Here is a 22,099-nt window from a genome sequence, read left to right as displayed (position 1 = left end):
TATCCGATTTATTACCGTTAGATGAATTTAAATTTTGAGATTTGTGTTCATACATTACACATATATCGAAATTTAAACTCATATAACAGTAATAAATAGGATATTAAGCATTACCATCACTTGAAGGTGGTGATCTAAAATGCACCCTATCTTATATACTCACTTTTTGATTATGGCCTAATGAATTTTTAACAATTGTTAATCGCTTTAAAGAATAATAGACATATTATTTAATTTTCTTAAACCTTAAAAAATAAGAAACATATAACATATTTTGATTTGGCCAAATCAAGAAGTAAGTGTACGAGTAGTACCTAAGTACTATTTTGCAGATAATGCCTGTTGCATGCATCATCACCCGAACACATTCATAATCAAAATATTTTCTTTTTAAATAAATAAAGAGATATTTAAATTCGAGTGCAAAGAACAAAATATACTGATCTAACCAATTTATCTAAACTAGTATCTACTATAATTTAAATACTTATTAAAAAAAGAAAATGGCAAACTATAGAATATTTATAAAATTCAATTAAGACCACAGAGCAGAAACAAAGTTATCTAATGCACAACAACGATTAGACATCAAGCTCCTTACAAGTAGAATGTCTTCAACATTTGAAACATCATCCGAGAATGAAGACAATTTATTTAAAAAAAAATACTTGATTAATTTTTAGACTAGTACTTGTTGATTTTTGTTCTTTTGGTATAGGCACACATACAATTCTCATGCCCACGCCTCAACAGATGGTGGAGAATTGTCATTCCATCAATATAAGATTCATTCTCTACACTCTTTAGTGTGTGGTGAATTTTCAAGTCTAACACGTGGACAACACAGTGGGATGATGTGGAGCGTGTGTGGTTGTTTGACTTCACACGTGGGATAACCTACTCTAATACCATGAAGAGAGTTGAAGTTTCACTGTAAAACCAATTGGTCATATGAAGAGTAGTCTACCTTACTTATAAGTTCATTCAAAGTCGCTCCTTCTATCAATATTAGATTCATTCTCAACAAACGAAAAAATATTTACAAAGTGCTACAATAAATTTATCGCATTCATGATAATCTAACGATAACGGTTAGGCATCAAGCTCCTTATAAGTAGAACGGCTCCCGATATTCACACAAGTCGCACTTGAAACATCATTGGATGGTGACAACAAATACAAATGTTATTAAAAAAAAGAACTTATAACTGAAATACTTGATTAATTTTTAGACTAGTACTCGTCTTTTCCATATCTTTCGTCTCTAAAAGGTTCTCTCTCGAGCCTAACCTAATAGGAAGGTTGCTGAGTCAAGTCAAATACAGGAAAGTTGATCTTTTTGTTCTTTTGGTGTATGCACACATAGAATTCTCATGCACATGCCTCACCTGGTGGTGGAGAATTGTCCTTCCACATGAATCATAGCTTATTTTGTTCTTGGTCTCTCATCCCCTTTTTTTTCCTCGTGGTGGACAGAAATCCACGAGAAAGGTGAAGTACTTGAGTCACACACGCAGAGTTCCCAAGCTAGCAAAAGTTTGAAGCATTAAAAGTCAAGTGCACTTCTTCTATCTTGTACACATCTGCAAACAATGTGTGCGTTTGTCGCGAGTCTTTGTTTTTTTCTAACGCATGCATGCACATGCCAACTTGCAACACTTATATAAATTCAACTATGTTCTTAAGTCTCGTGTGGAAGTGTTTTCAAAATGATTGAAAACATTTTTGATAACAGCGTTTTTTGAACCAATCTTTAATAAAAATGCAAATGAATCCTGAAAAAAAAATGCTTAAAGTGCTTTTAGAACCAAAAGTGGAATTGAAAGTTAAAAAATCGCAATTCAAGTAATTACTAAAAGATGGTATATACCCAGTTTTCTCACCTCGTGGTTTGGAGGACTTGTAAACACTCCCCGACTGCCTATCTAGCCATTAAGAGTGCATGTAAGTTTGGCAGAATAATGTCTGAAAATTCAGACTCGGATCCTCTCTAGACTTTTCTGTCCAAATTCGACGGATCAACTGATTCTGGCCATTAGATGTATATCCTACGGTGATGAATTAATTTTTCTTTTTTAATGGGTTTCTCTCCTCTCCCTTTCACGAGACTGAAACTACTAAAACTTGATCAAAAAATGTATCTAGTCTGAATAAACCATCTGCAGTACCTACCTACTACATATATTATGTGTCGTAGTATAAGTTGTATGAATTTTTGGGAAAGGGATCATCTCCGGATCCCTTTCCATCTAATCCACCAAGTTCAGGATTCGAGCTGTTGAAATTTGATTTAATAGCTATAGTTATTATAACTTTTAAAGGGGCTCTTGTTTGTAGCCGTTAGATCAAATTTCAATGGCTCAGATTCCAAAGTTAGTGGATTAGGTGGAAAGGGATCCGGAAAGGATCCCTTCTGAATTTTTGCTTAGAATTGATGAATTTAATAAGAGGGATTTGGTGATGAAGAATTAGTTTTATAATGAACTCTTGATTAGAAAAGGTTAGAAAATCTAGAGCTTTAAAAGGTCAGAATGGTTAAATTGTTGGAGAAGGTTAGTAACCAACAAGGTGATGGCTGACGGATTTGGATCCTCTCCTGAGCTTAAGGTGAGGATTCTTCTGATTAATGAGTGTGGGCCGTTGGATGAAAATTCAACTGCTAAATTTATTATAACTTTAAAAGGATCCCCTGTTTGTAGTCATTGAATATTCATCCAACGGCCCATACTTCTTGATCAGGAGGATTCTCACCTTAGGTTCAGGAGAGGATCCAAATCCATGGCTGACAACCAGCCAAATGAATTGATGCATATACACATCAAAAATCGTATCAAAGAAATCTCAATCAGGGTTTCTTAGTTGGGAAACTCTAACAATTGTAGGTGAGAATTACAGTGACTGAATAATAGTATAATTTCTTAATTATTCAGTGCCTCTATAATTATTTTATTGTGTATGAAATCCCGCCGCAAGTTCCGTAGCTATACCGGCCTTTAATGGACGATGCTTGTGAAGTTTTAGAATTGATTTTTTATTTTCTTTTTAAATACAACGGAAATTTATACTAAATTTTAAAAAGAGCGATGAGAGTTTCACATAGAACGCATTGAGTTGAAATAAAGAATAATACTTTGATACTCACTTTGAGTACCTAATTTTTATTGACCACTGATGTGGCCCAATGTAACACCTATAAATTAAATATTCTTTCAAACTCTCACTATTGTTGTAATCAAACACTCAATATCTCCCATCATAAAACTAATTCGCAATACCAATTAACAATATGGAAAGTAATCCAACTTCTTACATGTGGTCTTTTGGGGTTCACACATATGCTAATCTGCTCTGATAACATGAAGAAATTTAAGGTTTCATCATAAAACTAATTGACAATATAAGAAATACCTAAACTTCTTATAAGTTCTTGCATGGTTTGGCCCCTCAATAATTGAGACTTTGTCATCACATTCTCACATTGGAAAAGCACATTCTTTTTGTTAAAATATTTGTAGCCAACTTTTGTTACTATCTAACCACCGCATGATGACTCAATGGTTGGTGACGAATTCTCAGTCATATTTCACAAGACACGTCATGCATTCGATTCTTGGTACTGGTGAATCACACGATGGTGGCCTGAGAAAGGCTGAAATGCCTCTATGACTCTTTTTGACTCTAAAAGAATAAATTGTCGTGACGAAATCACCAACTGATTTATTAAAAAAAAAAAAGAGTTTTGTGACGATCTTTGTAAAAACGAGAGAAAGATAAATTATTACACCGGGGGTACAAATAAATAATTTCTCAAGTCACCACACAGCACATACGGCCAAAGAAATATTGAAAGAAAATTAGCCACAGTATGTTTATACGAAATGACTGCCTGCCCCAAGGCAAAGGTCAGCAGAGAGCTTCATAGATGTCCCACTATTTGCGCAATGCGACGGAAATTGAACAACCACAACTGTCATTTTATGGAATTATTCTAGAGATGATGTTAACGAGTCGATGAGCTTTTTATCATGAATGTCATTCTGTCATATAATATTATTCATTTATTATTATAAAAAATGTATGAATTTACTGTTCATGTTTTATCAATCTTATCATCCACGTCTATACGGAATACGGTAAAAAATAAAGTAATAATATTTTGTTGGTATAGTCATCTGTAACGATCACGCTTAAAAATCTATCTAAAAAAGCCCTTGAACAACAAGTTCTCTCTCGATTGTCTTTAATAGGAATGCATGATGAACTTTTAGGGTTTAGACTAAATTGAAAATCAGCAACGAACTAATAACTTTCGATTTAGTCCTTGAAGAAGTTTTAGAATAAGCTTTTTAGCCAAACTAGTCTCTAAAATTAGCATAACTCCTCATTTGGGTCTTTCAGATTTAAAATTAATATAAGTGATCCTAATATTATTCACCGTCAATCATTTTGGTTATTCAGTAAAAAATCTCCGTTAAACTGAGAGTATTTTTGTCAAATCAACCCCTCCACTTGAACTAGTGGTTTCTTCAATTCAATGGAAAATTTTCACTTAATGACCGAAGTGATTGATTGTGGACAATCCTAGAAACCACTTCTATCAGTTTTAAATCTCAATTACCAAAATAAAAAGTTGTGACAATCTCAGGACCATTTTAGTTAAAAAAAACCTTTAGAATCTAATCAACTTGGGACCAAATAATACATTATAGGTTGATGCATTATCCAACATTATGATTCTTAATTAAGTTTTCTACAATATGTTATTGATTGAAGTACTGTTACAATGTTATTTCAAGTACCGACAATCCTCTTTAAGTACACAAGTAGGGGGGTGGTGGGGGCTGGGGGGTGGGAGGAGGGATTTACGAGAGTCTATAGACTTTAGATCAAAGGTGGACCAGACTAGATACCAAATCTACAATTTGAAATCGGATTCCTTTTTGCTTTCCATATTTTTAGCTAAATTGACTACCGATGGTTTATATATAGGGACTCGGATGCTAATTCGCTTGGACATCGGGACCCATGACTCTAAGAGTGAGTTATTGACTTGCCGATATCGACCATTCCAAGTCCTCATATTCACAACGTTTAATATTTAACATAAATAATTAATCGACACTCAAGAATTAATCAATTAGTAAGTTATTTTTTTGGTAAAAATCAATTAGTAAGTTAATACAACAATAATCATTCTTTTGGATATTTCATGTTTTAGGTACTCAATGAAGTATTATACATGCATTCAAATTGAGAAGAGTATTCACGATAATTGAATAAATCAACTTACAATTTATGACGTGCGTAAATTTTTTCAAAACCAATGATTGTAGCAAGCGTCATTTCCCTCATGGGTTCGTGCTTGCTTGTAGGCCGACTCACATCATTTTTGTAAGTAAAATATGGAATTGGAAGAACTTATTTTCAATGGCTCGATCGTCCTTGAACTAGATCTTAAATAAATCTTTCGGTTATTAACAAATGACTGAACGATTATGATTTAAGTGAAATTCTGTAAGAATGACTCGAAAATAAAAACATAGAATCGATTCATATTACGAGGTTGCTTCATGTAATTGGTAGTTAGGACAATATTAACTCACTAAATGTTTAATGCTTAAATGCTACTATACAGTCATTTTCAAAGGGAAAAAAAAAAAGGAAAATTAATGAAAATAATTTAAAAACTTTGAGTTTTAACGATAAGGACAAAATAAAGGATAAAGTGAATAGTACCAGGATTGACTTTTTAGTGTAAAAATACGGTTTTTCGTTAAAATAAATAGTACCGGAAGTTTTTCGTTAAAGTTCTTAAAAAAATTTGTTTTCTTATTATTTGGCCCACTTATTATAGCCCAAAAGTGAGTTAAGGCCTGGCCCACTTATCAGTCGCAACTCGCTAGTGTAAAGAGCACCAAATTTGAATGCGCGGGAGAATCTCACCCAGTGACTCAAACGACCTTCATCAACCTTCGAACCAAAATCCTCAAGCTCCAAACGCTGACAACAATGTTGACCGCCAAAGCGAGCAACAAAAAGCGCAGGACCGAGCCGTGGATAGCGAATTCCGATCACTTCGATCTCGACCTCGACCTCTCCAAGTACGATTTCCCGATTCATCGATTCTTCTTCTTTCAAATTTTTCACATCAATGGTTTCTTCGCAACAAGTGAACTAATCGGGTACATTTTGTTTTCGTTACTTTTAAGGCAAAGTTTCGCTAAATCCCTTTCGAAGAGCTGTGGAAAAAACGACTGGTGATCCGGCACGAAATTTTTGAATATGTAGTTGTTATGTTGGAAGGCATTGTGTAATGCCCTAATTTATTGTTCTGATTAATTTGATTTTATGTATGCAGTGTGAGAACTGCTTGAAGACTGAAGCTATCAAGTTCCAAGCAGTTTATGAAAAGTTTTGAAAGGATCAAGCAAACCATCTGTAGGCCTAGGTCAGTTCTTGGCATACAGTATATGATCCAATCAGCATCACTCCTTGCATCGGTTTTGTCTTCGTAGTTCGTAGTATAAAAATTCAAGTCGATATAATCTGGTCACAGTATCTGAGAGAAAGGTAGTGCGACTAGGTTAACTATCAGAAACTGACTTATGTTTCTACATACTTTTTGGTTCGTGGATAGGAGGTTTACTTTATATGTAGTTCTGTGGTCTCTCTCCGTTTTCCTGTACAACAAAACGCCTTATCTCACTAATTGGGGCCGGCTATATGAATTCTAGAACACCATTACGCTCGGTTTTGCGCCAAGTCTTCCGTAAGCTCCAAGTACTCCATGTTTTTTCTTAGTCTCTTTCCAAGTCTTCCTAAGTCTTTCTCTACCCCCTTTGCCTTGAGTCTCGGTCTTATAATCGCATCTTTTAACCGGAGCATTGGTAGGTCTTCAGTTCATATGTCCAAACCATCTTATCCGATTTTCTCTTATCTTATCTTCAACATCCACTCCTACTCTACCTCGGAAATTCTCATTCTTAATCTTGTCATATCTCATATGGACATACATTCAACGAAGCATTCTCATCTCCTTTTTCCTATAAAAGTGAAATTAAAGATCATACCCGAACCGCAGTATAGGTCTTGCAATCATATAATCATGAATCTATGTGTAGACCCTCGATGTTGTTGGGCATTATTGTTCGGTTTTGGCAAAGGAAATGCTTCTGTTGAGCTATATCCAAAACGTAGGGAGAGAGAACAATGCAAATGACCGCTGTTGGTCTTTGTTGATTACTAACTGTGGAAGTTGTTAGACAGGAATTATTTCGAAGTACGAAGAAGAGAAGGAAAGGCTCTGCGCACGATATGAACAATTGAGTAAGCAAAAGAAAACTCTCTCTCCTTACCGTGAAGTAGGAATCGGATATTGCTAATGTTCCGGCGGGTTGATGTCAGGGAAGAGAGAAATGAGTTTGATTTCTGAGCATGAGAAAGGTTGCGCTGATAAAATTGCCAAACCGGAAGAGTCACTGAAAAAGAAGAAGCAGGTACCTCTCTCTCTCTCTCTCTCTCTCTCTCTGTGCAAACATGTATCAAAACAAGATTTGTTCTTCTGTTTGCAATCACAGGACGACAGAACTTTCAGCGTTCTGAGAAAGACTCTTGGTTCGTTTTTGGACAATGGTTCCGACGAGGACATCCCGGCTGATGATTGAAGATCACTTCAGAGTTCAAAAGGGCAGTGCTACAAATATTCAGCCGTTAAATCTCCGTTAACCCGAGGTGTTACGTTTGTTATTACTTTCAATATGATATAGTACATGGTTCTGCGTAGTTTTCTCAGTTTCGCTATGGTAGTGAACCGAAATTGATGTTAATGTCCGTTAGTACCGTTGTACTATAATTTCCCATGACTTTCGAGAATGCTTCTCTCTTCGTCATGGGAATTGCTTGCACCCTAAGCATAGTAAAATTTTAGAGATCAGTGATCTTTGTTGGTTGTCACACAACATATCATTTCTCTCAAATAGTTTAGCGAACATAATGTCAAATCCGTCTCGTTACATTTTCGTCCGAAACAGCTCATTATGGCTCAGCAGTTTAACTTCATATACAGTCGCAAATTAAATTTGGAGAAGAGTTGTTCATTGTCGATCGTACCAAGAAGATCCTTTCCTGCGAAGATCAAATCAACCAGTTCTGGTGTAAGCCCTTCGTTCTTCCCCAATCCATGCAACGGCAATATAAGGCAGAGTACTGCCAAGCTTCGGATGCTAGTAACAATTTCCGGACTGCCTCACTCGCATGAGCAGTTTAGTGAGCAGGATTAGGAGGAGCTGGTGATTGCCCCTGTTGGACGGACCATGGCGGGCGCTTGTTGTGTTCCTACAAAGAAACATTTCACATACAATCACACAAATGAAACAAAAGCAATTGCATTCTAATCTACTTGCAATAACTATACAAATGACAGACAACTTATCTCAAAAGTGCTTTTCTTCTTATTCTCCCTCGTAATGATACTATATTGACTACTACCAACGAAACAACTCCATGAAAGTACAACCACCACTATATGCTCACTGACTAAAAATATAACTTTCCTCATCGCATCATACCAATTGTGAAGTCTACAAATCCAAAACTTATACTTAGGGAAACATGCGAGAAGTATAACGACATAACTTAGTGATTATCCCGGAATATTGTTCCGAATGCTACCTCTTACAAATGGATTACAATCGCAACATACATAAATGAATGGCTCCGATATGTCTAGAGCACATACGTAACTATTTTACTTTTTCAAGTAAATTGTTTACTTACTCCAACTTCTGTCACAAAATTGCAAGAGGAACACCTGACGGACGCCGCTCCATATGGGTACATCAGCAACACTGCACAACTACCACATTTAACTTGTCCAACCTGATGAGCTGATAAAAAAAGAATCCATTAGAAACTAGAACATACATTTGCAGAAGAGAAAATGACACGTTACTACACAGAGAATAGGCTCGAAGGCTCTGGTAACTGAAATCTATCAATCTACAAGAGAAGCAATAGAATTATAAATTACTCGCAATTCAGTGATGAGGAGCGTACGGGGCGAAAGACAAATTTTGTTCTCATAAGCATATTGCACTTGAAGCCAACTTCAACAACCTAAGTCCATGACTCAATTTTAAGTCCATCGGAAGTTTTGGCGTAGAACCCAAGTATTGCACATTGCGTATGGACTGCGGAAATCACATTGAGTGAGGCACTGGAGGGCTCAATCAACTCAAAAGATCCGATCATCCGATCATATCTGTTAGAGTGTTATTGCGAAATTTTCCTTTTTGAGGTTAGTTTAGGTCGTGCTTTAGCTTCACGTATGGCTTATTTGTAGGAATTTCAATGCCACTGCAACCTCTCTTTCCCTTTTTGCATTGCCGCCATATCTTTTAGCGCAAGATATAGAAAATCATCATAAATTATCGAAAACTAAGAAAAAAGGTGAGAACAAGACATATAGAAGCTTAACTTATTAGCTACTCTAAGTATCAAAGTGAAGGAAGAGAGAAGAACCTTCTAAAACAAAGTTGACTGTCTGACAGCACGAGCATTCGACATGTCTGGCTCCTCGTGGATACTTAAGCAGGCGGCGGCAAGAGCCACAAACCATTTGAGCTATTTCTACATCACAATCACACACCATGTGAGAAAACCTTGCACTATTTATTAACCCCACAATGAAATGAAAGGCTCTAAAGAACATTCTTCCAAATCCCCCTCCCCTCCAATCCCTTCTTATTTGAACGGTCACAATCAAACCACGTCAACGTCCGGACAGGAGGGGATTTGGAGGGAAGGAATCCAATTCCATTGAATTATTCACTTTCCATTCCTACAATAGAAAGATAAGAGACTTTTGCGACAAGGCCAAGTGGGTAACTTTTTTTTTGGTCGATACAAGCGATATTCTACCTTAAATCTAAACTACTGGGGAAGGATTCGAATTCGGTTGCATAAAGAAAGCACATCCGCTGTAGCCAACCTGGCTACGCATATATGCGCCCTATTGGGTAACCTTTAAAATTAAATGTGAACCCAACCCAGTTGCAGTTGCTAAATGCTAATCATAATCACATACAATACAATGAAGAATCCAAAAACCTTTTCGCTTTTCCAAGAAGAAGAAAAACCCAATTGATACGAATCTAAAACGGAAAGAGGCTGACTGACTCACCCGAAGGCGGTGATGGCTGTGCGGCGGTGGATTGGAGCTCCGGCTGCGGCGCTTCGTCTACCTCCACTTTGCTATCCATCCTTCTCCTATGTGCCTCTCTCTTGCTGTTGCTTGGCACAAACGGCGGGTTGCAGAAAACGACGTGTCATGATACGATGTCGTTCTGGCGGCCAACATTAACTTAAATGCTGACCTTGAATTAAGAGGTAGATTTGTTGCCGTATTTTGATCGTACTGGATTGATACATTATTTTTCTCACTGTTATTTTTTCCCTGATAAATTATTTTACTTTCTACACGTCTATTTTGTTTCAATCTATCTTAAACTCATCCGTTATATCTCATATTACCTCACTCCGTTAACTAGACTGAAAGGGACATTAGTTTCGCTAACGTTAAGATTTGCTGCTCAAATTCAAAATTTTATTTCCTTTACCAATTTTAGATGAAAATTTATAGTAAAATCTCGCTTGTATCAAAACATATATATCACATTCAAGGAAACATACAAGCCTATCATCCTTATTCACCTAAAACATCTTAATGATAGAGGAATTCCGACCATAGAGAGTAAAAATCGTTGAAAATGATTGAGAAAAGATTATCAAGAAAAATTACAGGGCTAGGTTTGGATCGAGTTCAGTTCTTTCGGGTATTTTTTTCCAGTCCTAGCTTAATGATCATGTCGCACACCTTGGGAAAATACACATTTACTCGCACAAAATGTTATGTATTTATTTATATGATTTCATGTGATGGAACTACAGAAAAATTACAATTAGGAGGTTCCAACTCTCCACTTAAAACGACACGAAAACAATAGGTTTGAACCGATTCCAAACACAAAGCCATTCGAATCCGATGAAAATACATCTACTGATTCTGATGAATGTCTTCCAATCCGCCCGAGGCAGAAACCGATGAACTTCTGAGTCGCCTTCGACCTCTTGAAACTCTGGCGTGTATCTATTATTATGGTGGTAAAGCCTCTATTCATCAACTCCATGCTTGTTTAGACGAAGAATCGGAAAACAAAGGACGTATCTGTTTTCGCAATCAACTTCAACTATATCAGCCTCCTTTCTTCTTTTGGTTTTTGGCCGGCTTTATGTCCTTTGTGAGCATTCTTGGCGCTATGGCCATCGACATGAGCTCTTGGAATAGCAGCTTGCAGGCATAAGGAATGTAAACCTACATGAACATAAGACAAGCAGCAGATAGCATTAACCTCTTACCGTAAGAACGGGATCAGAGCAATATTATAACTGTAGGCATGAATTCATGTATCGTATGAGAGAGAGATTGATGTACCTGAACAATGTCAGTTTTGTTCTTGCAACCCCTGCACTCAAACGAATTCTTCTTGAGATTTGCAATAGCTATTAACCCACAACGCTCGCAGACATGAACCCTATATGCATCACTCTGGTCGAACAATCTTTCTTTCAGAAAGTGAGCAGCACCATGGGCAATCATGCAATCTCGTTCCATTTCTCCAAATCGTAGACCACCATCACGAGACCGTCCCTCAGCAGGCTGCCTTGTGAGGATCTGCACTGGGCCCCGTCCACGTGAATGGATCTTGTCGTCGACCATGTGCTTCAGTCTTTGGTAATATGTGGGGCCAAGGAATATCATAGCACTGAGCCGCCTGCCCGTGTGACCATTATACATGGTCTCGAATCCACGCATTTGATAACCACAACTGTGAAGAGCTTTACTGATATTGTCCACCTAACAAAGAAAATAATAAGACGTGAGAATTTCCAGGGAAAACAAAAGAAGCAACTAAAGAAACGTTTCAATTCACGAGAAAGTGCAACTCACCGTCACATCTGTAAAAGGAGTAGCATCTCCTTCCTTTCCCATGTGAGCTGCAACCTTCCCCATGATACACTCGATCAGCTGACCAATTGTCATAGCGAGACGGAATAGCGTGTGGGTTCACGATTATATCGGGTGTGACCCCTTCCACAGTCCATGGCATGTCTTCCTGCGTATAAGTCATGCCCACTGTCCCTTTCTGTCCATGTCTGCTACTGAATTTGTCACCAATCTGTGGTATTCTGACAGACCTCACCCTTACTTTGACAAACCGCAACCCATCGGCATTGGTCGTCAGTAGAACCTACAAACACAAAGTAAATGCCAGTCTTGTGATAAGAAGGCAGTAGAGCTGCAAGCAGAGGGGAGAGGGAACTGAAATGAAAACTAACCTGATCAACTATGCCGGTTTCACTGTGGCGCAAGCTTATGCTGTGGTCACGCCGTGTGTAACGCGAACTCGCTTGCCCTGGAGCCTCGTCCTGAGCCATGGGTGTGGTCTTTCCTATGATGACATCCTCACCTGAAACTCTAGTTCCCTAAAGTATCAAAGAGAACTTAATTAGTTCATCTTTATTTCAGGGTATAGTCTGACAAAAAATCGTAGTAATAGAAATATACATATACTTACAGGAGGAGCAAGACCATCATCATCCAATTTGTCATAAGAACCATGTCGCATACCCTGTAAACTCAAACCTTAGCATAGCGTCCAATACTACATGAGCAGCACCATTGGAAACATAAGCTAAAAATTGAAATTCTCACCATAGTATTTGCTCTGTCAGGACGCCCAAAATCCTCTTTGACAAGGGTCCCCATCTTTTTCTCCTCGTCCCTGTGATGGGAAAAAGTTATTGATGCAACATTATAGGAAAATAAATGATTGTATTCAAAATAGCTGTTACAGATAAACTGACCTATAAGATCGGAAGAATAGTGACCGGAAGAATCCACGGTCCACAGAGGATTGATTCATAATGACAGAATCTTCCTGGTTATAACCGGAATAACAAGAAATGGCAACAATAGCATTCTGATGTGGAATGGAAGACAAAGAAAACATTCATCATCAGACTTTAGTTAGAAAAGCAAAAAGAGAGAGGAATAGTAAAACAAAAGTTAAATACTTACGATGCCAGCGGGAAGCTGCCGGAAGTGGAGATGCTCCATGGCTCGTGTGGTGACAAGCGGTTTCTGAGGGTAGTATAAAACATACGCCAATGTATCCTGAGTGAAGCAACAAGAAGTTTCTCATTAATCAACTGTAACGCTCAACAATACAATAGAAGAAAAAATAATTAGTTACACGTGGGAACCAAATTATACCATCCGGAACTGATAATTGGTGACATAAATCCCCATAGCTTGCTTCCCCATAGCAGATTGATACGTATTACGTGGAGACTGATCACAACAATAGCTAATAAATATATGAAATAATAACTTAATAACATATCAAACACATTAAATTCACCTGTACAACAAAATCACCTGATTATGATCAGGAAATGGTATAATAGAAGCACAAACACCCAAAATAAGTGATGGGTGGATTTCACAATGTGTATAAGTGTCCGAATATGCCTCCTCAGGATTGAGTCTTGCCTGGACAAGATCCTGCGCACAAGTTTTTCCAAATTGAATCATGAATCCCTACAGCTTCTACACGTCTCTTTATAATCCAAATAAAACCCAGATGAATTTTTCCAGAAAGAACTACTAACATTAATTGTCATGGAAATCATTGTAGTCTCCTCTTCTTCAGTGTCAATATATTCAATATATCCCTTCGCTACAAGGTCATGCCAACCAGCATCTTCAGGGCTTTCCTGAAAGAATATAAGGGTAGATTGATGTAAACATTGGAAGTTCAAAAGAAATTAAATAGAAGATTTCTGCTAGCTCACCCTCTGCTGCAATGCATGAATATCTCCCTTCTTTATGAGAAGCCTCTGTTTGTCCACAATGAATAATGGACGACTGCAACGGCCATAGTCAGTATATATCCGCAATTCTTTCAGACGGATATCCCTCACAACCCCAACTTCAGTGTTGACATCAACCTGCACAAGTACAGAGTAATCAGCATCTGTAACATTTATTGTGACATTTGAACGTGGAAAGTTACTAGTCAGAATGGTTATAAGCACATGCTATAAGATTGGGCAGTAAGACCAAAGCACAAGGTGAAAAGGAAAAGAGGAAGAAAAGAATGGGGAAAAAATATAGACTCTGATTAAAAAGCCAATGTTTTGAATGTTGCAGATTGAGCATTGTTCTTTTGGCACATATCTACCCAAATTTACAATTTTAAAGAAATAAATAAAAGAGATACTCACCCGTCGCCTTAGCTTTCTTAATGTTCTCACCAACATTTCAGGATCACGATGGATTCCAACCCAACAGCCGTTCACAAAAATTTTTGTAGCTTGGGGTATAACCGCAGGAGAAATTTCCTACAGCCAAGATAAAGATGCTTGTTAAACTAAAGAAATAAAGAAAGCACAGATCAGAATCCATTACAACTAATAGAACAAACCTCAAAGTTTTCTGTACCCCATTCTTCCAAAAATTCCAAGATTGGATATGCAGCTGATCCTACCGTTATGTATACCATCAATGCAAGATTCTTGACAAGCCCGCACGCCTGGTTTAACAGACAAACTAAGATTTAAGTGCCATGTACAGAATGAAAGGGTTTCTCAAGGTAACTTGCAGACTTAGAACTTTTAAAATGTGATACTCACTTGGCCTTCAGGTGTTTCAGCTGGGCACATCATTCCCCATTGCGAATTATGCAGCTGACGTGGTTTAGCCAATTTCCCTGAAAAAAGAAACCTTTAGTTCAAGGGAAGGACGGGACCACAGATAGCAGTAGCAATAAGATGATTGGGAAAAAATAGACGCTACAGGTTTTGACCTTACACCACAGATGAGGCTTATAACTGCAATCCAAAGACCTTATAACCATAAGGACCCTGAGATGTGAGAGGACGCTACAAAGTTTAGGTCGGAGTGGTGTGAGGGATGGAGTGATGAAGGAGGAGGATGTAAGCTAATTGCATATGGGGCTGGAAGACGAGGATGCCCTAGCGCTGGGCTAGCAAACAGGTTGACTGGACTGGCATTAGGAAGGTTGATTCAGTCATTTGAGTGGGAGAGGATTGGTGAAGAGAGGGTTGATCCAAAGCCCTTACATTTGAAACATAACAGTGCAAAACACAGCAGAAGCCAGAAAGCAGAAAGTGGTTTTACCTTCACGCCCTATTGGAGAATTCAGTCTTCTCAAGTGTGAGAGGGTGGATGCGTATGTCAAACGATTTAACACCTGCGACACTCCAGCCCTTGTACCAGCTGCATTTGCTTGTCCCCAGTTTCCAGTGGCAAGTGAATATTTGAGGCCACTCGTGATGGTTTTAGCTTTGATGGCAAATTGCAGATTAAGATCCTTTCCATTGTCAACACACTGCAACATGCATTAAATATGTAAGTAAAAACCCAAATAAAATAGAAATCTAATAAATTCAGGGTTCATGTAAATAACCTTCTGTGCATAAGCTCTCACATCCTTAGTCAACTTCCTGAATAGCTGCGATTACATAAACAGTTCCATGGTCAACAACATAATGGTAAAAATTCATACAACCTCTAACTTCCACTAAAAACACATACATTTCTAAACAAGCCTCCAAGTAAGGGACCAGCAAGATCAAGCCGCTTGTTACCATAATGATCCCTGTCATCCTCTGGCCTCCGACCAAGTGCACAGAGTAGAAGCCTGTGAACGATATATCTGGAACAAGCGCAAATGCATATTTAGTTAACAATTCAAAATCCAACTGGATGCTAATGCATATCCTAAAAACCTACCCAAAATAGTAAGCTTTCTTTGTCTCACAAAATTCTCCAACACCAACGTGTGGAAGCATTTCCTTTTGTAGAATCTCTTTCGCATACTTGATTCTCTTGTCTCTACTTACACCAACATTTGCACCTCTCTTTCCAATATAATCTAGTGCAACCTGTAGCAGAAAATAGAATAATAAGCCACATGCTAAAAAGAATTTGAGAAACTTGTAGATATCAAACCATGAAATAGATAAAACACCTGTTGATTCTGAATCACAAATGCTTCTTCCAAAGAAGGTCTGAGCAACTCCATCATTTGAGTATCAGAAAAGTCATAACATATGTGCTCGAGGATGTCTTTATCGGCAACAAACCCAAGAGCCCGGAAAACGATAATAATAGGAATTTCCCCTTTAATATAAGGAAGTGTAGCTTTGATATACTGTCCCGAAGAACCCTGCAATAATACAAATGCAAACAAACAAAATGAAAACAAAAAGCAGACACTACATGGACAAAAATAAACAATACTGCCACAATCAGTTTCATTACCCCTTTAGAACTAGTCCGGGCAAGCATCCGAACAAACATGGTACTGGGCGGCCTGTTTTGAGACTCCGCCATAGACCGAACTTCAGCCACATAGGCATACTTGTTCGGCTGCCTCTTCTTGAACACATAGACATGATTGGTACTCATCTTCTCTTGAGCAATAAGAACCTTTTCACTCCCATTTATAATAAAATATCCACCTTGATCGTATGGACACTCTCCCAGCTCAGTTAAATCTTTCTCTGAATTCTGGTACAGTGTGCAATAACTAGACCGAAGCATTATAGGAACCTGATAATACGCAACAAAACAAATTCAACCAAGTTGTTGACTGGCAGTGTTAAACTCATCCATCGTTATTGAAATAATCACATTACACACCTTCCCAATGAATACTTTGGTGAAATCCTGGGTCTCGGTGAGTTCTTCGCCATCGTGTCCTTTCTTTATCATCCTCTTTGAGACATCCACATACAAGGGTGCTGAGTACGTCAGATTTCTCAGCCTTGCAGCTTTGGGAAATAAGGTTGCAGTTTCTCCATCAGATTCGGTCATCATGGGCTTACTCAAATAAATCTGACCAAAGCTAATCTTGCATACAGTCTGTAATCCAACCCAACAGTGTTAAAGCTCCAAACAACATAACCATGACAAATGCTCCAAATTCTACTTTCATTTTGTACTAAATAATTAACTGGCATAAAGATATCCTAGCTCCCAATTGCTTATCCAATTTTAGTTTTTTGCACCAACTATTACCCTTAAATTCATCGAAACTACAAAGCTCGGATTATTTAATGACGATACCATTTGCTTGAATACAACAGTATTAAAGCTCCAAAGAATGCTTCAAATTCTCCTTTCGTTTCATAACGAAGAAATCAACTGTGACTCTGTGAGAATAAAACCCTAGCTCCCAATTGCTTATAAGTTTGTGGTTTTGTGCACCAAGTATAACCCCTAAAACTACAAAAATTAGGAAGCTTGAATTCGTTAACAACAATACCATTTAATAGAAGTTCTACCATTGGCAAAACCAGCCCTAAAACCCATTGGCAAAACCAGCCCTAAAACCCCTGTTTGTTTCACTAGAGAAAACGCAGGCAATTTCACACCCATAATTTCCCGGGAGGAAACCCTACCTCGGCGAAATCGGGCTGGTGCCCAGGGTTGTGCTGCGACTCAGGCCGAATCTCAATATCGGCAGACTCGTCGACAATCTCCTGCATTGTGTTCTGAATGAACTCGTCGAACGAGTCGAGCTGCTGGCGCACCAAGCCCTTCTCCTCGAAGTAAGCGGAGATGACGGCCCACGCGTCCTCCTGCGTGATTTCGTCTTCGTCGTCGTCCTCCATGTACTGCTGATCGTCGTACTCGTGCTCCTCCTCCATGATCTACGGTGGCGGATTGGGATTCGAAACCCTAGGTCTAGGTCTGGTTTGGTTCCCTGCGTCCGATTGAACGGGGTCGTTTGATAGTGCTAGCGGAGCTTCTTCGCCGTTGGCGTTCGGAGGAGACTTTACGGGGTGGATTGCAGAGTTGGAAACGTCGAGTGAAGTGAGATTTTATTTGGTTTATGCGTTTTGGACAAGGAGGTAGAGAGGTGGTTCGGTTGGATAAAAAACGACATAAAGATTGAGGCGGTTTCGGTCGTAAGACAGAAAAACGACGTTGACTCTCGTAGTGGAATAAACGCACGCACACGAAACCTAAAAGAAACACTTATTTTTACTTTTCACATATTTTTGTTAATTTTTCATTATTCTTTCTCAATTCATCTGATTCGACGATTGAAAATAAAATACACTAACTACTCCTCATGGGGGAAGTATTCTGATATTTGATGTGTGATACTAATTTCAAACTTAGTGTTTTGAGATGGATGTGGCCTTGATGGTTCATCTAGTCACTGATATGACTAATACCGGTTTTCACCCTCTTGGCAACATATTGATTACTACAGACAGTTTATGAGACGGATTGGAGGTTGTGAATTGATTCATGTGTATTAGGAGAAAAACATGATTGCGGATGGCTTTGTTAATTGGAGCTATATTATGAATCTTGGATATTAATATTTTGAAAATCCGTCTAAATGAATTAAGATTTGTTTATTTGATGATATGTTAAGAGTCACTAGGACTCGCCTTGTCTGTAATAATATATTTTTGAGCTAGCTTTCACCCCCGTTCATTACCAAACTTGAATCTTACTTCGTCTATTGATCTAAATTCTAGTTTTTGATGAATTTTATTGCAATTTGGTAAAAAAGATATTATATCAAAGTAAATAGAGGGATAAGACAATGGGATAGAAACATCAGCACTTAAAAAAATAAGAGGAAAAAGCAGTAAAATGAGAGCAAAACAGTCAAAACACTATTGAATGACTCGTATTTTTATTGGCTTTTAGCATATCTAGAATTTCCTTCTCATTATACTCTCATTTTGTTCACTTGTCTTTTGATATAAGCATCAAAGTAAAGATAAATATTCTTACTTAACCAAGTTATAGGTTCCTTGACAAATTTCCTTCACTTTTACTATTTCAATTCTTTAGGCTTTGAAGACTCGTGTAGATTAGGACAAAAGTAAAACCAACCCTAGTAAACTAGACATTGGTCAATCACGTTCAATTGTAAACATCACTTCTGGCACGCCTCAATCCTAATATCTCTTTAATATCAGGATGGTACATGTTGGCCGACATCCGAGGATGACGAAGTCATTTAAAACATGCATGAGAATTAAATTATGTGATTAGAAAGGGATATGCTAATGCAGAGACGTGTTCAGAGCATACAACTAATTAAGAATAATAGGAAAGGATAATTATAAAAAGGTACGAACCAAGAAATCAGTACCACACAGAGAAGACTCGAAGATCCCTACGTGGAATTGCCCTAACTCCGGGACTGTGTGCCACGATTATAACTCATGAGGGGGTGCAAAAACAGAAAATATGAGTGGACCAAAGTTTATAATAATACTAATAATAAGAGAATCATTTTCTTCATGAACATACTAACCCCTTGTTTTGAAAACATATATATAGTACTACATAATAAGTTTTCTAAAAACTCTAGCATGCTGTGAAAACATTTGTAAAACATGTATGCATAAAACAATGCTCATAAATGGTAGTAAAAACCATCCGAAAGCAAATCTGTAAATCTCATCCATATTTTACTCTTTAGGGGTATCATAATCACCTGAAGGCAATACATGTCCATCACCTAAAGGTGAAGCTGAATAACCTGTCCATCACCCGAAGATAAAGTTGAATAAAATAGCATACATACACACCGGCATTAGCCGTGGCTAGTGAAGTTGTCCGACACTGCTTTCGGCAGTGAAGCTGGGGGTATATCATAAATATTTCACTACTCCTCCACTGTGTCCTATGGCCATAGACATCATATCTTTGGTGTGTGTATGTGCCGTATGATAACCCACTAGATAGTTGGTGTAAATTAAAATAAATGTAAAACCAACACTAGATGTAGCTAGACTTTGGTTAATCACGTTTAATGGTAAACGTCACTTCTGATCATGGGCCCATTTGATACAATTTATATAAGAAGTGCTTGTGCTCGTACATATTTTTCCTCAACCGTTTTACTAGAACCACGTACAAATTTTCATTAAAAAGCCAAATGCTATTTGACCTTGTGGCCGATTCATATCCAAAACGAGTACAATCGATCATGTGGAGTGCAGGCATGCAATCACATAATATAAATGGATCATGCTATGATCCCTTAATTTACACACAAATTCTTCATCAAAACTTTGCTTGTAGAAAGAAACCACATGTCAAAATCTGAACGGACCCAAAACGGGTTTAGTCTGGCCGGGGCCCGTGTTGCTGTGTAAAAGTTTAATTGGCTGGTGTTGCAGCAATCTTCACTGTCTTGTACAATTTGCAGGTAACCAAACCCTTGTTGGTGTGAAGAAATACAAAGAAGACAAGTGCCCTCCCTCCCACCTCCTATCTGTCCTCCTAACAAACTCTCTACATCTACCCTCTTCTGCTCTAAATATACCCCTCAGCATTTCGATCTTCCCTAGCTTAGTTCTTCGTTTCGTCGTAAAACTGTGTCGTTTAGGTTAACTTCTCCATGACTCAGACCAGGAGGATCTTCACCTTTGTGCTGAGGCTGCTGGCCTTGGCTGCTACTGTTTCTGCCACCATAGTTATGGTCACCAGCCACGACTCTACCAGGGTCTTGAACTTGACCTTCAAGGCCAAATTCAGCGATTCCCCGACTTTCATGTAAGTTTACTCTTCAAGTTTCTCCAAGTTTGTGACAAATTCGCAAACGTGAATTAGGTCAGTTTGTTAAACGCAATATGCATCCGAGTTCGGTAGACCGTCGATCTCTCTCTCTCTCTCTAGATAGTCCATTTTCCTCGCAATTAATCATCTTCTTAATGCTTTTATATAACTTTTTCTTGTCATTTTGTATAACTTTTTCTTTGTTTTAAAACATGTAAAAAGGTACTTTGTGATTGTGGAGGCAATTGTAAGTGGATACAACCTTATAATCCTGCTTCTTTCTTCGAAGGGCTCACTGTGGCGCATTGTTATCATCCTAGATGTGGTAAAAACACCATGTTATTCCTTTATTTAATTTCATAGTTTAAGTGAATTCTTCCTTTTTTATCTGAAATAATGACTTGTTTACCAACATGAAATCGGTGTAAGAAGAAGTCAGACTGAGGATAACGACTTGCATGAAACAGAAACGCTAAAGTGATTGTGTTCCGAACCAATCATGCAATGTCATGTAAAAAAGTTAAAACACATGGCGACACGTGATAGACATGCACGGGCCGTAAACCACCACTTTAGTGTTCTTGTTTCATGTAAGTCTCTTTTCCAGCTCGAGAACCGTCATTCTAATTTCCAACTTAATGGGAACTGAGGGATTGAAACTGTTGCAGGTTGCAGCTCTTCTTCTTACTTCAAGCATGTCAGCAGCCCTGGCGATAGGTCAAGTGGCGAAGAAAGGGAACACTCACGCTGGTTGGCTGCCAATTTGTGGACAAGTGTCCAAGTTTTGCAACCATGTCAATGGGGCTCTTGTTGCTGGCATCCTTGCAGCAATATTTTACTATGTGCTTAATCTATTTACTCTTTACAATGCTCTTAATCCTCTCTTCGTGGTAAAACCTAGTTAATTACCATGAAATTCTGTTGGGTTAATTTTCCTTTCGATATTTCCCAGCATTTCTGCTTTTTCCACCGTAAAAAATTTAATGTAATATTGTACTTGAATGGCTGTTAATTTGGAATTTATGAAAAAGTCCTTTTTATATTATTTTTTTCGGAAATGTCCTTGTGAAATTTTTTTTCTTCTCTTTCATACTATATATGAGTATGACGAATGATTTTAGAAAAATATGAACATGATCAACTACCACAGGCTTATATCTGTTTCTTTGAGATTCTAGAATTTTTAATTGTTAGGTGACTTGTCCCAGGGTTAAGTGTGATTTTGACGTGTGAAAATTAACATTTTCCCTAATAGTTGGCAATGTCCTATTGCCTTTTAATAAGACATGTATTGATGTTAATTAACAGCATCATCGGGATATATCTCTTCTTTTTTTTTTAACAAAAGATTTTATTTATACTAATGAGAATGAGTGGACTTAATCTCATAATAGGTTAGCAATAACGTGATTT

The 22,099-nt window shown here is 37.9% G+C and overlaps 3 protein-coding genes and 1 pseudogene across 3 annotated transcripts; 2 read left to right on the top strand and 2 right to left on the bottom strand.

The window, feature by feature from the left end:
* The first annotated feature begins 6,009 nt into the window (after positions 1–6,009).
* Positions 6,010–7,664, top strand: LOC125480436 (annotated as a pseudogene).
* A 275-nt stretch (positions 7,665–7,939) lies between these two features.
* LOC103944216 (protein LOL2) lies at positions 7,940–10,344 on the bottom strand. Its single transcript, XM_009354648.3, is given in 5 exon segments — positions 7,940–8,334; positions 8,776–8,885; positions 9,520–9,627; positions 10,181–10,296; positions 10,298–10,344. Coding segments are annotated over 5 exon segments (438 nt in total). The 5' UTR covers positions 10,330–10,344; the 3' UTR covers positions 7,940–8,262.
* A 545-nt stretch (positions 10,345–10,889) lies between these two features.
* Positions 10,890–17,978, bottom strand: LOC103944215 (DNA-directed RNA polymerase II subunit RPB2). The gene is given in 24 exon segments (XM_009354647.3): positions 10,890–11,371; positions 11,492–11,914; positions 12,008–12,100; positions 12,102–12,308; positions 12,397–12,543; positions 12,636–12,689; positions 12,773–12,842; positions 12,925–13,040; positions 13,139–13,234; positions 13,334–13,411; positions 13,499–13,624; positions 13,732–13,836; positions 13,915–14,070; positions 14,347–14,463; positions 14,547–14,654; positions 14,755–14,831; positions 15,263–15,473; positions 15,552–15,596; positions 15,680–15,800; positions 15,878–16,029; positions 16,116–16,313; positions 16,409–16,699; positions 16,790–17,011; positions 17,551–17,978. Coding segments are annotated over 24 exon segments (3,582 nt in total). The 5' UTR covers positions 17,800–17,978; the 3' UTR covers positions 10,890–11,251.
* Positions 17,979–20,349: 2,371 nt separating this feature from the next.
* LOC103944214 (CASP-like protein 1C2) lies at positions 20,350–21,731 on the top strand. The gene is made up of 3 exons (XM_048591420.1): positions 20,350–20,683; positions 20,909–21,011; positions 21,355–21,731. Exons 1-3 carry the CDS (start codon positions 20,529–20,531, stop codon positions 21,589–21,591), a joined length of 495 nt encoding a protein of 164 aa, XP_048447377.1. The 5' UTR covers positions 20,350–20,528; the 3' UTR covers positions 21,592–21,731.
* Positions 21,732–22,099: the final 368 nt, after the last annotated feature.

This window comes from the organism of the source record quoted next, unplaced genomic scaffold (genome assembly GCF_019419815.1).
Source record: "Pyrus x bretschneideri cultivar Hongxiangsu unplaced genomic scaffold, Pyrus_bretschneideri_v1 Contig33, whole genome shotgun sequence".
Classification (NCBI taxonomy): domain Eukaryota; kingdom Viridiplantae; phylum Streptophyta; class Magnoliopsida; order Rosales; family Rosaceae; genus Pyrus; species Pyrus x bretschneideri.
Note: the sequence above shows the minus strand (reverse complement) of the source record. Positions and strands in the feature narration are given on the sequence as shown.

Excerpts from the sequence above, each read along its gene's own strand:
- LOC103944214 (XM_048591420.1), top strand. The coding sequence starts at position 20,529 with ATGACTCAGACCAGGAGGATCTTCACCTTTGTGCTGAGGCTGCTGGCC. Across the intron at positions 20,684-20,908 it reads AGCGATTCCCCGACTTTCAT|GTACTTTGTGATTGTGGAGG; the intron begins GTAAGTTTACTC and ends ACATGTAAAAAG. Across the intron at positions 21,012-21,354 it reads TTGTTATCATCCTAGATGTG|GTTGCAGCTCTTCTTCTTAC; the intron begins GTAAAAACACCA and ends AAACTGTTGCAG.